The sequence below is a fragment of the Bufo bufo genome, chromosome 9 (assembly GCF_905171765.1).
Source record: "Bufo bufo chromosome 9, aBufBuf1.1, whole genome shotgun sequence".
Lineage (NCBI taxonomy): Eukaryota > Metazoa > Chordata > Amphibia > Anura > Bufonidae > Bufo > Bufo bufo.
In genome coordinates, this window is record NC_053397.1 from 53,521,555 (window position 1) to 53,537,750 (window position 16,196).

General features: G+C 44.3%; 1 protein-coding gene across 5 annotated transcripts in view; it reads left to right on the forward strand.

Moving 5' to 3' along the window:
• Positions 1 to 16,196, forward strand: part of EVI5 (ecotropic viral integration site 5) — a 178,177-nt gene that overhangs the window by 57,721 nt on the left and 104,260 nt on the right. For 4 of the 5 annotated variants that reach the window (XM_040408655.1, XM_040408653.1, XM_040408656.1 and 1 more), the window contains one exon: positions 13,953 to 14,145. In XM_040408655.1, the coding sequence (XP_040264589.1) occupies positions 13,953 to 14,145 (193 nt within the window). Of the gene's footprint in view, positions 1 to 1,208; positions 1,319 to 13,952; positions 14,146 to 16,196 lie in introns of those variants that run through there. The other variant, XM_040408657.1, reaches the window with a different exon arrangement.

The window sequence follows — 16,196 nt, forward strand, 5'->3', positions numbered from 1 at the left end:
CTCTGGTGGTTGATTCAAGCAAAAGGGACCACCAGAGGACCAGGTAGCAGGTATATTAGATGCTGTTAACAAAACAGCGTCTAATATACCTTTTTGGGGTTAAAAAAATCGCATCTACAGCCTGCCAGCGAATGATCGCCGCTGGCAGGCTGTAGATCCACTCGTTTACCTCCCGATCCTGTGTGCGCGCGTTCACAGGAAATCTTGCGTCTCGCGAGATGACGAGCCGATGCTCGAAGAGGAACAAATCGACTGCCGCCAGAAAGCAATCCTGCGTTAAGTGGTCCGGAGGCGGTTAAAGTGACACTGGTCAGATTTGCAAAAAATGGCCAAGTCCTTAAGGTGAAATAGGGCTGAGTCCTTAAGGGGTTAAGCTGATCACTGGCCACAGTGGTGACTTATCTCAAGGTGCGATTGCCTGAGTTGGCATTTCCAGTATTTAGACGGGTCCATGGAATAGAGACCTGTGGGGAATTTGAGGAGAGTTAATTATTATTATCATTATTATTATTTATTATTTTTTAACTTATTTTTTTTTCTCTCCACTGGGTAGCCCCTATAAAGACCTATCACCTCTTCTGATATGTTTAGTAGCTACTTGCACTCCCCATGCAATAGCAATTCTGGAACATCTGTTCTTATGGCTCTATGGTGTCATTCCTCTATTATTCCTTCCAGAAATTAATGAATGGACAGCATTTTGAAATAAAGTGGAGTCCATGCTTTGGCTTAGAGCTGTTTTTTGGCTCAAGGAGGAACCTACACAATATAGGGCCTCATTCACATGACCGTATTTTTGGTCTGCATTTGATCCACACTTTTTGCGGATCGCACATTGACCCATTTGTTCTGTAGTCCCGCAAAAAAGATAGTACATGTCCTATTCTTGTCCATCTTGCGGACAGGAGTAGACATCGTTATAATGGGCCTGCAAATAAAATCGATGCAACACGGACGTCAACCATACTTTTAGCAGTCCGCAAAATTCATACGTTTGTGTGAATGCACCCTTAGGCAGGCGGTTTTAATGCTGTGGCATGCTTCTTGATCTGTGTTCACACTCTCGCTTTATTGCAGTTAGTAATGTGAAGCAATGTTGTCCTCGCTGTCATTAGCGTGTTTGATACAGAAGGACAAAGGTTGCTTTTGTGTGTACATACGACGGCTTCCCAAAGTTCAGCCATTGCTTAGTCCATCCTCACACATCGCACTGTTTGGAAAGGTAAATCATTGCGCACAAAAAACCAGGGTCATAAAGAGCAGCTGAACAGTGAGCGGCACGGAACTGCCCGGGTATGTCCGTACTCAACCTTCTCAGGTAAACCCCGTAAATGACAGTGTAATCCAGTGCTACTTCTGTCTTTTATCCTTTTTACTTTGTGTTTTTTGCATCTTGCATTTTAATATTTGTTGTATCTTTTTACCATCAGGGGCATTTATTGTGTCGTATTACAGCTACACATTAGTGAACAACACAGATTATGTTTCCAGCTAGTCTGGGCCTAAGTGCTCATTCACGCTTGCGTATAGCAGATCTGTCTTAAAGGGCATCTGTCAGCAGATTTGTACCTATGACACTGGCTGACCTGTTACATGTGCACTTGCAGCTGAAGACATCTGTGTTGGTCCCATGTTCGTATGTGCCCGCATTGCTGAGAAAAATGATGTTTTATTACATGCAATGAGCCTCTAGGAGCAACGGGGGCGTCGCCATTACACCTAGAGGCTCTGCTCTCTCTGCAACTGCCGCACCCTCTGCACTTTAACAGAGCCAGGTGTGATGACATTTTCACTACCTGGTCCTGTCAAAATGCAGAGGACACGGCAATTACAGAAAGAGCTGAGCCTCTAGGTGTAATGGCAACGCCCCCGTTGCTCCTAGAGGCTCAGTGGCAATGCATATTTTAAAGGGGTTATCTGGGATTTTCAGGATAGTGATCAGTATAGATTGGCAGGAGTCTGACACTCTCAATGATCAGCTCAGCTGTTTGAAGAGACGCTCCGCTTTGGTGAGCACTGCAACCTCCTTGCAGCGCCATCCATTTAATATTGGCTATGCTTTGGTATTGCAACTCAGGTGCCTAAAAAAATGGGACCAATGTACCTCGACATCAGTGGCCTTGGAAGAGGCCGAAGCGCCTCAGGTGTGCTGTGAACAGCTGATCGACTGTGGTGCTGGAGTCGGACCCCTGCCGATCTGTTATTGATGACCAATCCTGAGAATAGGCTATCAATATCAATAAGCTGGACACCCCTTTAAGTGATTTTATTCAAATTTGTGTTTTTATTTGCACTGTATTGTTGTTTTTTTTTTTTTTTTTACAGTGTGCGGCATGTCCCAAAAGATCTGTGGTGGTACTTTCTCAGCCCCAAAATGTATTTTTTTTGTCAGTCAAACTGACCCTCTGGTTCAAGAAAAATCTCAGGACGCTTACTTAATGTCCTCCTCTTCATCTGCAGATCTGTCGTTCCCTGGGATCCTCTTCTGTCTTCCAAGATAGCCGCTCCAATTCCAAGATTACCGGATCACACTGCATCTGTAGCCCTGCTCTTGGGTTGATTAGCACTGCTCATGTGGCTGCACCGGCCCGTCTGAGGGCAGCAGCGAGTGTCTTGGACTCCCAAATGCACAGTATGATCTGGTAGTCTGAGAAGCGGTGTGGTCATGTTGGATGGGAGAAGAGGAAGCCCTGGAATTTGCACATCTAAAGCTGAAAAGAGGGGCTCATCTGTATTTGATCTGTATTTTCATACGTAAGTGTGAAGGAGCCCAAGGCGGCTTTCAGATTCTGTAATGCGTCCATATTACGGCTGCGGTGCCTAGACCTCATGTATCACTACAATTGTGCGAGGTCTGTGTATGACAGAAATGCTCATGTGGCCGCATTAGGCCTCTTGCACATGAGCGTGACGGATTAGCTCAGGATGCGTTCAGTGAAACTCGCACATTTCACAAGCAAGTTGTCAGTTTTATCTGCATTTTGCGTTCGGTGTTTCAGTTTTTTTCCGCTGTGGGTGCCAATTAATTTTGATAATTTTAAAAAAAATTAAAAATTTCACACTTCTGAAAAACTGAAGGTTTACAAACATCTTCTAGAAACTTTTTTTTTTTTTTTTCATGCATCAGTTTTGCATTGCGTGAGAATCGCAGCATGTTCTATATCCTGCGTTTTTCACGCAGCCCTGGCCCCATAGAAGTGAAGCTTCAGTGAAAGACACTTCAGTGAAAGACACTTCGCATCCGGATGCAGTCTGGATGCAATGGGTTTTCCACTGAAGCCCATTCACTTCTATGGGCCCAGGGGCTGCGTGAAAAACGCATAATATAGAACATGCTGCGATTCTCTGCAACGCAAAACTGATGCATAAGAAAAAAAAATCCATTGAAATGAATGGTCAGGATTCAGTTTGGGTGCTATGGGTTCACTCTATTCGGCTGAAACTCTTTCGTATGAAAGGGGCCTTATGGAGGCCTGATGCAGAACATGGTCGCCGGTAACACAAAACTTGTCTCGGGTTTGAGGAGAAACTTGCATCCTCCAAAGATGTGTACCAGCGAGCGGCAGCCCTCTTGGAGTGCAGTTCTGAGCAGACAACGTGTTACTGGTATTAGTTCTAAGTGAATAATGTGTATCCAGATCCCCCACACAGGCCTTTAAGGGAGCGTGATTTAAAAAATCTATATTTATATAATATGTAGAAAAATGTCTCTGCAACAAAGCCTGGTACAGTTCTGCAAACATCAATGTTCAAGGACACTGCGGTTACAGACACGAACGTCTCTCCAGCCTCCTGTAATGTGGCCACAAACCCGACCTCTCGGCTCCGCCAATCATCTTGGATTCAGTTTTTGTTCTTTCAATGCACTAATACTTTGTATAGGAATAGAATATTTTATGCGTTTATCTAAGTGTTTTTCCTATCTGTGATCCTATTCAGACTTATTCCTTATGTAAGGAGGCATTAAAATAATAAAAAATAAAAAACTTAAGATCCCCTTCTGGAGCCCTCTCTGCCGGTACATCACTGGTGCAGACCTGACAGAGGACAGAGAGATGGATGGGTCCGTGGAAGGCTTCATTATTTTAATTGCCTCTCTGCAGTTTGCCTCCAAAATAATTGGAACTCTGAGAACCCCCTTTAATATTATATGTAGTTGTCCAGAAACTTACAATGGACACAATCCCAGATTTACTAAGTGTCTGTTTTGATTCTGTCTAAAGCGTGGCACAATTTTGGTGGTTTGGTGCCACAAGGGCCCTACACCTTTTTTTCCAACTCGTTCTAAAGTTGGCGGTCTTAGTGGAAAGGGGAATGTTCAGCTCATGGTATTTTAAAGGGAATCTGTCACCAGTTTAATATTCCTCTATCTGAGGGCAGCATAAATTGGTGACATATAGACCTGATTGTAACAGTCACTTTCCTGTTTTGACCCAGTTCTTTTCTTAAATACCTTATTGAACAGCTCCAGCACCAGCCAGTTGCTGGAGGTTCATCATAAGCTGGAAGTCCTTGTATTTTTCGATCTCCTGGCCTCCACCAGCCCCACTGCTGTGTACTTGGTAGCCTTTTTCCTATACACAGCAGAGAGAGAGCTGTATGTCCTCCACAGTAGAGGACCTGCAGCCGGAGCTCACGAGTATTGGACTCGAGCACATGTTACAGGGTGGGCCATTTATATGGAACACCTTAATAAAATGTGAATGGTTGGTGATATTAACTTCCTGTTTGTGGCACATTAGTATATGTGAGGGGGGAAACTTTTCAAGATGGGTGGTGACCATGGCCGGCCATTATGAAGTCGGACATTTTGAATCCAAACTTTTTGTTTTTTCAATAGGAAGAGGGTCAATGTGATACATCAAACTTATTGGGAATTTCACAAGAAAAACAATGGTGTGCTTGGTTTAACGTAACTTTATTCTTTCATGAGTTATTTACAAGTTTCTGACCACTTATAAAATGTGTTCAATGTGCTGCCCATTGTGTTGGATTGTCAATGCAACCCTCTTCTTCCCACTCTTCACACACTGATAGCAACACCGCAGGAGAAATGCTAGCACAGGCTTCCAGTATCCGTAGTTTTCAGGTGCTGCACATCTCGTATCTTCACAGCATAGGACAATTGCCTTCAGATGATACGAGATGTGCAGCACCAGAAACTACGGATACTGGAAGCCTGTGCTAGCATTTCTCTGCGGTGTTGCTATCAGTGTGTGAAGAGTGGGAGAAGAGGGTTGCATTGACAATCCAACACAATGGGCAGCACATTGAACACATTTTATAAGTTGCCGAAACTTGTAAATAACTCATGAAAGAATAAAGATACGTAAAACCAAGCACACCATTGTTTTTCTTGTGAAATTCCCAATAAGTGTGATTGTGTCACATGACCCTCTTCCTATTGAAAAAACAAAAGTTGATTCAAAATGTCCGACTTCATAATGGCCGCCATGGTCACCACTAGAGATGAGCGAACTTCTGTTTTAAGTTCGGCGTCTAAAGTTCGGCTTCCGGTTAGCGGAGGATCCCGATATGGATTCCGAATTCCGTTGTGGTCCGTGGTAGCGGAATCAATAATGACCATTATTGATTCCGCTACCACGGACCACAACGGAATTCGGAATCCATATCGGGATTCTCCGCTAACCGGAAGCCGAACTTTAGACGCCGAACTTAAAACAGAAGTTCGCTCATCTCTAGTCACCACCCATCTTGAAAAGTTTCCCCCCTCACATATACTAATGTGCCACAAACAGGAAGTTAATATCACCAACCATTCCCATTTTATTAAGGTGTATCCATATAAATGGTGTGTCCACCAGCCTAAATGACAGCATTTCATAGGCCAGTAGTTTAGAAATGCTGGCATTCAGGGCCAGGGATCGAGGGTGGCTAGGTGGGAATTTACGCTTTCTCTCAAATGTTTGTGAGATGGAGAGCTGAACGCTGCCGTGTGACATGGTTGAGATGCTTGGTGACGCAGGTGGTGGTGTTGGTGGTACATCCCATGTTTGCTGGGCGGCAAGTGCCAACGTCCCTCCAGAGGCGGAGGAAGAGGCCGAGGCGGCGGCGGCAGCAGCAGAAGAGGCCGAGGCGGTAGCAGCAGAAGAGGTAGCAGGGGGAGCCTGAGTGACTTCCTTGTTATTAAGGTGTTTACTCCACTGCAGTTCATGCTTTGCATGCAGGTTGTGCTAAGGTTGAGAACGTTAATGCCTCGCTTCAGGCTCTGATGGCACAGCGTGCAAACCACTCGGGTCTTGTCGTCAGCACATTGTTAAAGAAGTGCCATGCCAGGGAACTCCTTGAAGCTGCCTTTGGGGTGCTCGGTCCCAGATGGCGGCGGTCAGTAGCAGGCGGAGTCTCTTGGCGCGGGTGTTCTGATTTTGCCCACTGCTCCCTCTTTTGCTACGCTGTTGGCTCGGTCTCACCACTGCCTCTTCCTCTGAACTGTGAAAGTCAGTGGCACGACCTTCATTCCATGTGGGGTCTAGGACCTCATCGTCCCCTGCATTGTCTTCCACCCAGTCTTGATCCCTGACCTCCTGTTCAGTCTGCACACTGCAGAAAGACGCAGCAGTTTGCACCTGTGTTTCGTCATCATCAGAGACGTGCTGAGGTGGTATTCCCATGTCCTCATCATCAGGAAACATAAGTGGTTGTGCGTTAGTGCATTCTATCTCTTCCACCCCTGGGGAAGGGCTAGGTGGATGCCCTTGGGAAACCCTGGCAGCAGAGTCTTCAAACAGCATAAGAGACTGCTGCATAACTTGTTGCTCAGTTTCCCTAATATGCATGGGGGTGATGTGATAGACTGATGGGCTTGGTTTTCATGCGCCATCTGTGCGCTTTCTGCAGAAGACTGGGTGGGAGATAATGTGAACGTGCTGGATCTACTGTCGGCCACCCAATTGACTAATGCCTGTACCTGCTCAGGCCTTACCATCCTTAGAACGGCATTGGGCCCCACCAAATATCGCTGTAAATTCTGGCGGCTACTGGGACCTGAGGTAGTTGGTACACTAGGACGTGTGGCTGTGGCAGAACGGCCACGTCCTCTCCCAGCACCAGAGGGTCCACTAACACCACCACCACCACCACGACCATGTCCACGTCCGCGTCCCTTACTAGATGTTTTCCTCATTGTTACCGTTCACCACAATAAGAAAAATATTATTCGGGCCAATGTATTGAATTAAAATTCAGGCCTTTTTTTACAGACACCTAACACTATCTGGCTATCTATTTAGGTACCGTATTATACTAATACAGGCACACCAGTAATGACAGATTTAGCTGAATCTAAATGTGAGGCCTATTTTTTATGCGCTGTGTGACAGGTATACGTTTAATCACAGAATTAGACTTGTATCTGCACGGTAGCGTGTGTGTTAAGTTTTTCAGAATGACACTATCAGCACCTTGAATCTAATATACCCTTTTAGGGATAGATTTAAAGTAGGTCTGATACAGCAGAAACTACTAATTTTGAGAATTGTTTTTCAACTCAGAACAAAAACTGTGCTTTTACGGTCACTAAAAATAACTTGACCAGCTAAAACAGTACAGATTTGGTTGAATAGAAATGTCAGGTCTATTTTTTAGGCGCTGGGTGACAGGCTCAACTTGCCCCTGATGTAGTATATGGCCAAAAAATAACCACACTATTGATGGTTAAATACACTTCGGTGACACAGGCTCAGCCTGCACCTGATGTAGGATATAGCAAAAAATAACCACACTATTGATTGTTAAATGCACTTGGTGGTAGCTTGTGCTGGCGCACCACAAGCCACGAAATGGCCGCCGATCACCCCAGAAAAAAGTGATATAAAAACGCTCTGGGCAGCCTAAAAAAAGTGAGCAATTGAATATCAGCACTTCAATGATCCACAGCTGCAGATCGATCACTGAATGAAGTCTTTTGGAGGAGTTAATCTGCCTAATCTCGCCCTAACGTCGCAGCTGCAACCTCTCCCTATGCTTCAATCAGCAGAGTGACGTGCAGCGCTACGTGACCCAAGCTTATATAGAGGCTGGGTCACATGCTGCACTGGCCAATCACAGCCATGCCAATAGTAGGCATGGCTGTGATGGCCTCTTGGGGCAAGTAGTATGACGCTTGTTGATTGGCTGCTTTGCAGCCTTTCAAAAAGTGCCAAGAAAGCGCCGAGCACCGAACCTGAACCCAGACTTTTACGAAAATGTTTGGGTCCGTGTCACGGACACCCCAAAATTCGGTACGAACCCGAACTATACAGTTCGGGTTCGCTCATCCCTTTTGCTGACCCATTCCCTCCAACTGCTGATTGGTGGGGTGAGCTGAGTTGGACCCCCTACCATTCAGATATTGATGAACATTTCATAAGGATAAGTCATCTATCTTACAAGGCACTTACTAATGTATTGTGATTGTCCATATTGCCGCCTTTGCTGGCTGGATTCATTTTTCCATCATATTATTCACTGCTCATATCCAGGGGTTATGACCACCCTGTCATCTAGCAGCAGTGGTCGTGCTTGCACACTATAGGAAAAGACACACGCCTCTCTGGTGGCCAAGACTGTGGGGTGCGCATAAGCACACATCTACAGCATCTTCCTTCCCAGACGCCTCGTATCTGCGCTGCTGCGGTGGCCGTAACCCCTGGATATGAACAATGTATAATGTGATGGAAAAATGCATCCAGCCACCAAAGGAGGCAATATGGACAATCGCAATACATTAGTAAGTGCCTTGTATTAACTTTCTCTACATGATAAATGCAATTTGCTGAAAAGAGACAACCCCTTTAGGTCCTGCACAACCTAATTAGCAGCATCTCTGGCAATATGGCTGCCCCCATAAATATATATATATTGAAAAAATCAACAGTCATAATAAAAACAGATTAGAAAAAAAGGTATATGTATCACAAATGATTTCAATGATAATAGGGGATTCATTCCCTTTTACTGTCTACTTTCTAACAGGAAGCCTTATGTACAGTATTATCCTCCTCCTATCTGATTCTGAAGTATAAAGCCTGTGTTACACTGGCAGATATTCTGCCAGATGATTAACGAGTGTTTGTAGTAAGGCTTGTTAGAGATCTTCTGTCAGTCTAATACTGCCGCTGAGGATCGGGCATGCTGAAAGATCACGATTTGCCAGCGGCAGATCATGCTGTGTAATCACGATCCGCTGCCGGCAAGCGGACAAGTGATTGGCATAACTATCACCCCTCCCCAAGCTGTGGAGGAGATCGCTGTGTGTAGTAGCTGCAGTCTCCTCTGCTAGCGAGCAGGCGATTGCCAGGAAGGAACGCTTCCCTCCCGACAATCGCCTGTAGAATCGGGCTGTGTAAGAAGGCATAAGATAGCACAGCCTACATTTTGACATGAGTGTTACCACGGCAATTAAATTTAATCTGGATGAGGCAACCTGCTTGTATGACTAATACTCTGACTGTGAAAGCAAAGTGGTTTACTCGATGACTACTCTGACCCTGAAACTACGACGGTCCAGGACACTGAGCGCTCAGTTGACGTAGATGACCTATCCCCATTCCTAACCCAGTATGTGTTCCAGTCGGCACTACGTTCCACTTTATGCTGTGCTCATGTCTATGGACGGTTTCCCAATTCCACTCCATGCAATTTAACGCTTTATTACCTCATCAGTTTAGATACATGGTGACGAAGATGGGTCGCCACTGCGGTTTGTACGTGGTGAACTATATATATACACCTATATACCGGCACTCACTTTCTTGACGGTATGAAGAGACTTTTATTCAAAGCAGAATAGCCTCATCAATGACTAGTTTTGGCTCAAGCCTGAGCCTTTTTCCAACTGCAATGTTTAGACACATGCTAAGCTTTCGGTTTAGACCTACATTTGAAAAAGGCTTGTGCCTGAGCCGAAACGCATCACGCGTATCTACACTGATGCTATAATAGTGTTAAATTGCATGGAGCAAGTGCCCTTCATTATCCCCATGAGTTTCCTCAATAAAAAAAGCACTCCAGTTTTTTTTTATTTTTTTAAAGATATTACAACTTCATCCCCAGTAGTCTAGCAGGGCAATTTGTTGCATCCATACATTTTGAACCTTTTCGTTATGGGAGCCGGGTCATGTGACCTCCAGTCTGACCAGCGCCCCAATACTTGCTCTAACTTGTAACCAGGACCTGTCTCTTCCTGTAGCTGGTTTCCTGACCTCACCACTCGCACCCTTCTGGCAGCTCTCGGGCCCCTCTCCACCCTGTGTTCATCTGTAAATCTCTGTATTCTGCTGGACATATAATGTCTCCCCTATATAAAGCACCATGCAGATCTTTTCTGTAAAATGCTGCGGATTATCCGCCCCCTGTTCCGCGGTGAGAATCCTCCGCATGTACCGTATGTCTTGTGTGGATGTACCCATAATCCTGACTTTAGTTCTCAGATGTAACTACGTTTTTGCCAGTAAGAATTTTAAGCTGGGATTATGTGGTATCTGAGCGTCACTATCAAATTCCTCTGAAAAGTGAAATCCCAGCTGTGGAATTACTGGCGTGTCAAAGGGACTAAATTATGTTAAGGAAATTATCTCAGAGCTGGAAAATGGAGACAGTCAACTCAATTTAAATAATTAGTTTTTGATTTATTTAATTTTTTTTGTAATTCTGTTACTTAGTTTTAATATAGATTTTGTTCCAGGCATAGTTTTTTTTATTTTTATTTTTTCTTCCCTTTTTTTAAATTAAAGATGACCTGTCGGCTAGCCTGGCATGTCTTTTATTTTTTCCCCGTAAATTATTGCATTCCCCATAGTGGTCTTTTCTTATAACTGCATTGCAGTTCCTCTGTTATTCCTGGGTGTTACCCAGTGTCCTCCTCTCACACTGTCCAATCAGTGTTGACAGATTCTAACTGTATAGGGAGACAAACCCTTTGACAAGGGAGTTGTCAATTAAGGCCTCTTTCACACGGCTGTAGTGCTCCCGTGGCCATATTGCGGGCCGCATACGGTGGTTCCGCAATACATAGGGCACTGGCCGTGTACATTCCGCATCATGGATGTGGACCCATTCACTTGAATGGGTCCGCAAATCTGGATATGCGGAACGGAAGCTCTACGGAGTGCTTCCGTGGGATTCTGATCCATGCTTCCGTTCCGCAAAAAATAGAACTTGTTCTATATATTTTTGCGGAACGGACAGATCAGGGACCCATTCAAGTTGAATGGGTCTGGATCTGTCCCGGCCACCGCACGCATGTTGCTTGTGCATTGGGGACCGTTAATTGCAGTCCCCAATGCATGGATCGGAACCAATGCATTCGTGTGAAAGAGGCCTAAGGGTACTTTCACACTAGCATTATTCTTTTCCGGTATTGAAATCCGGTAAAGGGTCTCAAAACCCCCAAAAAATCAGTTTTGTCCTAATGCATTCTGAATGGAAAGCAATCTGTTCAGTATGCATCAGGATGTCTTCCGTTCTGTCCTTTGTACGGTATTTGACCGAACAAAGCTGAAGTATTTTTTTCTGGACAAAATCCCGGAACACTACGCACTTGCTGGATCCGGCATTAATTTCCATAGAGATGTATTAATGCTGCATCCGGTACCAAGTGTTCCGGAAATTGCCACGTTGCCGGATCAGTTTTTCCGTTCTGCGCATGCGCCGGGCCATAGGAGGAGCTATTTTTGCTTTAGATCTTTGGGGGGAAAAAAATGTAATACCGGATCAGTTTTTCTGGATGAGACGGATCCGGTAGATCACCGGATCTGTCTAACGCAGGGATGCTCAACCTGCGGCCCTCCAGCTGTTGTAAAACTCCAACTCCCACCATGCCCTGCTGTAGGCTGTTCAGGCATGCTGGGAGTTGTAGTTTCGCAACAGCTGGAGGGCCGCCGGTTGAGCATGCCTGGTCTAACTGATAAAACCATATTTCTGTTTGCATAAGGTTTGCCGGATTCAAACAACGCTAGTGTGAACGTACCCTAATTAATACTTTTCTAGGAGGAATACCAGAGGAATGACGCAATGCAGAATTAAAATAATAGATGTTACAGAGTTGTTATTTTAAGGGGAATACAAGTATTTACTGAAACGCACATCCTCTAGAATGTGTGGACTGTTACATTTTGTTGGTGTTGAGTTTCCCCCGTGCCACTATTATAAAATAATCCCAGAAACAATTGAGCACAGGCTTCATAAGACTTTTGATGGAGACATAACAAAGGTTTTGAACTGTGGCAGTCTGAGTTCTGAGACTCCCACTGATTGCTAGAACGAGGAGAGAGAAGTGCTCTCGTTACGCTCTCCCCGCTGCAGGCGAGGTACAAGACCGGCCCATAGACTTTGTATTGAGTCCGTCTCACAGGAGCAGAGTTCAGGCCCGGAAATCGCGCTCCCACATGGAACATGTTTCCCGCAGTCAACTTGCTCGACTAGGACTGACCTGAGTGCCTATTAACTTTTCACTACTTCATACTTCTATGTAAAGCCTCATTCACACATCCATGTCCATGATGAAATCCGTGCAAAGTTTTCACTGATGCATCCGCAAAGATGTCCGTGAAGGATGCATGTTTGGTTCATGTGCCCGTTTTTTGCTCTGTGTGTCATCCATGTTTCATGGACATTGCTCAGCTGAAAATGTATTTTCATAGCATCTTCTCCTAATCGTCCGTGTTTGTCACGGATCCATAGACTATAATGGGCAGGACGGATGCGTGAACAAGGACCAAATAGAGCATGCTTTCGTGCTAAAACACGGATGAGTGAATTCACACATCAAAATGAATGGGTAGGTGTGCTGTCCGTGAAGAACCCATATAGCGCAGGTCTGTGAATCACTGACGTGTAAGGGTACTTTCACACTTGCGTTGAAACTGCCTGCCGGATTCTTCTGTCGCTGGAAGTGCCTGCCGATCCTGTTATCCGCATTCAAACGGATAGCATTTGTATCCGGATGCGGATACGTCTGACAAATGCATTGAAATACCGGCTCAGTCTCTCCAGTGTCATCCGGAAAAACTGATCCGGTATTTATTTTTTTCAGATGTAAAGGTCTGTGCAGGTGCAGACCGGGAAACCAAATCCGGTTTTCCCGAACACTTGGTACCGGATCCGGCTTTAATACATTTCAATGGAAAATAATGCAAGTGTTCCAGAATTTTGGCCAGAGAAAATACAGCGGCATACTGCGGTATTTTCTCCGGCTAAATACCGTAAGAGGGACTGAACTGAAGACATCCTGATGCATACTGAACGGATTGCTCTCCATTCAGAATGCATTAGGATAAAACTGATCAGTTTTTTTTTCCTGTATTGAGCCCCTAGGCTGGAACTCAATACCGGAAAACTTTAACGCAAGTGTGACCGTTTCTCTGTTGCACTCCGCAAAATACCTCTTCTGTATGCACAACATTTTTCTCACTGAAAGGCCTCATGCACACGACCGTTCCTTGCAGTCCGCAAATTGTGGATCCACAAAACACGCAAGCCGCCCATGTGCCTTCTGCAATTTTGCGGAACGGAACAAACAGCCCTTTGTAGAAATTCCTATTGTCCGCAAAACTGACAAGAATAGGACATGATTTACTTATTTTTTTTGCGGGGCCACGGAAAGGAGCAACGGACGTGAACAGCACACGGAGTGCTGTCCGCATCTTTTGCGGCCCCGTTGAAGTGAATGGGTCTGCACCCGAGCCGCAAAAAATGCAGCTCAAATGCGGACCAGAACAACGGTCGTGTGCATGAGCCCTAATTGCCACAAATGACTGTTCTTGTCTGAAATGCGGCCAAGAATAGGACATGTCCTATAAGTTATAGGACACAGATGCGGTCTGCACTATGACATTTATGGCCTAGCAATCCTATCCTTTATCTGAAGAGAAGTGGCCATGCGTGTGCAGGGACGCGTCAGAAGACTCTGATATTCTTGGTGTATGGTATATATTGATCTATCCATTTTCCAGGCTGCTGGAGATAGACAGTAAGTCTCTGCGATCCGTTAATGGCTCAAGAAGAAATAGTGGCTCCTCGCTGGTGTCCAGCTCCTCAGCATCCAGTAACCTCAGCCACCATCAGGAAGAAGATGCCTGGCTGCTCTGGGGGAGAATCGTCAATGAGTGGGAGGAGGTCTACAAGAAGAAGGAAAAGCAGATCAAGGTAACCTTGCTCCTGACTATCAAAATGGTGTTAATTAGAAGCAAATATTGAGGTGGAATTGAGCTTTGGTGAGGGACTCGTATGTAGGAGTCCACTAAAAAGAACATTCCCTGAGGCCACACAGCATTTCAGAACTGCATTGTGTGAACCTGGCCTTATGATGATCTAGCAGGTGCAGTTTTCCCTACTAACTAAATGTGGTTTAGGGGATGGCTACACGGCGCCATTTTATTTAATGTATTTCCGTGGTGCTGCAGTGCTACATACTGCAGCTCGACACTATAAAAATAAAATAAATGATCCATCCAAGTTTTTTTTTTTTTTTTTTGCAATCCGATGTAGCATGTTCGCAACACCATTGAAAAATACATTATTTCAAATATTGCAGGGTGGATAAAAATCAATGATTTAAAAAAAAAAAAAAAAAAAATCCAAAATCATTTTTTTTTATATAAAATACTTTTTGAGGAAAATTTTATTACCATCCAAAGGTTATTCCATCATGAAATTAAAAATTCGTTTTTTAATTATGTAGAATAAGGCTGTGCGTGGACTCCCATATTGTTAAGTAGATTAGGCAGTGGCTGAGGGACAGACAACAGAGGGTTGTAGTCAATGGAGTATATTCAGACCAAGGTCTTGTTACCAGTGGGGTAACTCAGGGATCTGTTCTGGGACCCATATTGTTTAATATCTTTATCAGAGAAATTGCAGAAGGCCTCGATGGTAAGGTGTCTTTTTGCTGATGACACAAAGATTTGTAACAGGGTTGATGTTCCTGGACGGATACACCAAATGGAAAAGGATTTGGGAAAACTAGAGGAATGGTCAAAAATCTGGCAATTAAAATTTAATGTTGATAAGTGCAAGATAATGCACCTGGGGCGTAAAAACCCAAGAGCAGAATATAAAACCAGTGATAGAGTCCTAACCTCAGTATCTGAGGAAAGGGATTTAGGGGTCATTATTTCAGAAGACTTGAAGGTAGGCAGACAATGTCATAGAGCAGCAGGAAATGCTAGCAGAATGCTTGGGTGTATAGGGAGAGGCATTACCAGTAGAAAGAGGGAGGTGCTCATGCCGCTCTACAGAGCACTAGTGAGACCTCATCTGGAGTATTGGGCTCAGTACTGGAGGCCATATCTCCAGAAGGATATTGATACTTTGGAGAGAGTTAAGAGAAGAGCTACTAAACTGGTACATGGATTGCAGGATAAAGATAGGGCCAAGGGCTATTTATAGTATTCAGTATATTGGGCAGACTAGATGGGCCAAATGGTTCTTATCTGCCCACACATTCTATGTTTCTATATGTGTAATTTATTTTGGTAAATAAATTCCATTAATCCATTCACAATGTCCTGCTCTTTCAGAGGTTTTTGTAAGATTATTGGGCAGTTTTTCTGCCTACAAGATATTATCACAGATGCTTGGTTTATTTTTGCAGTTCTCAAAACTGAATTTGACTCAGCAGAGATCACATGCCGCCTCTTCTTCACAGCAAAAATGTTATAACATGAACAGAGTTGAGAAAAAGACCTTAATCCTAACTTCTACAAACCTATGAATGCAGAATCAACCTAATCAAACTAATATGAAAAGTTATCATAAAAATCTTCATCTACTTGCAGATTATAAGTTATACCAGCAAGAATTAGTCTTTATGTAGAAAACTATTATTTAAATCAAGCCTTACTGACTAGTGATTTAAATCGTGATTTATATCATTTTGATTTAAATCAAATCCACCCTGAAATATTGTGTGACAAATGTTGCCATGTAGCCATATCATTTTGTGTTGTGCGTCACATCGCCGAGTAGCCATACCCATAAAGAGGTTGTCCCACGAAAAATATTCTACAGTTTTCAAACTAGCACCTTGCCAGTGAACTATTCTATAGATGACGCCATCTGCTGTTTGTCCTTTCTTATTTCTTTGACCTGCTCACTGAGAAGGCCGCACATGCTCAGTTCCATCCTTCAACTGCCTACTGAGCTGTGATAGGCAGAGCTGAGACACGCCCCCTTGGCTTCAGCAGAATAGACACTCC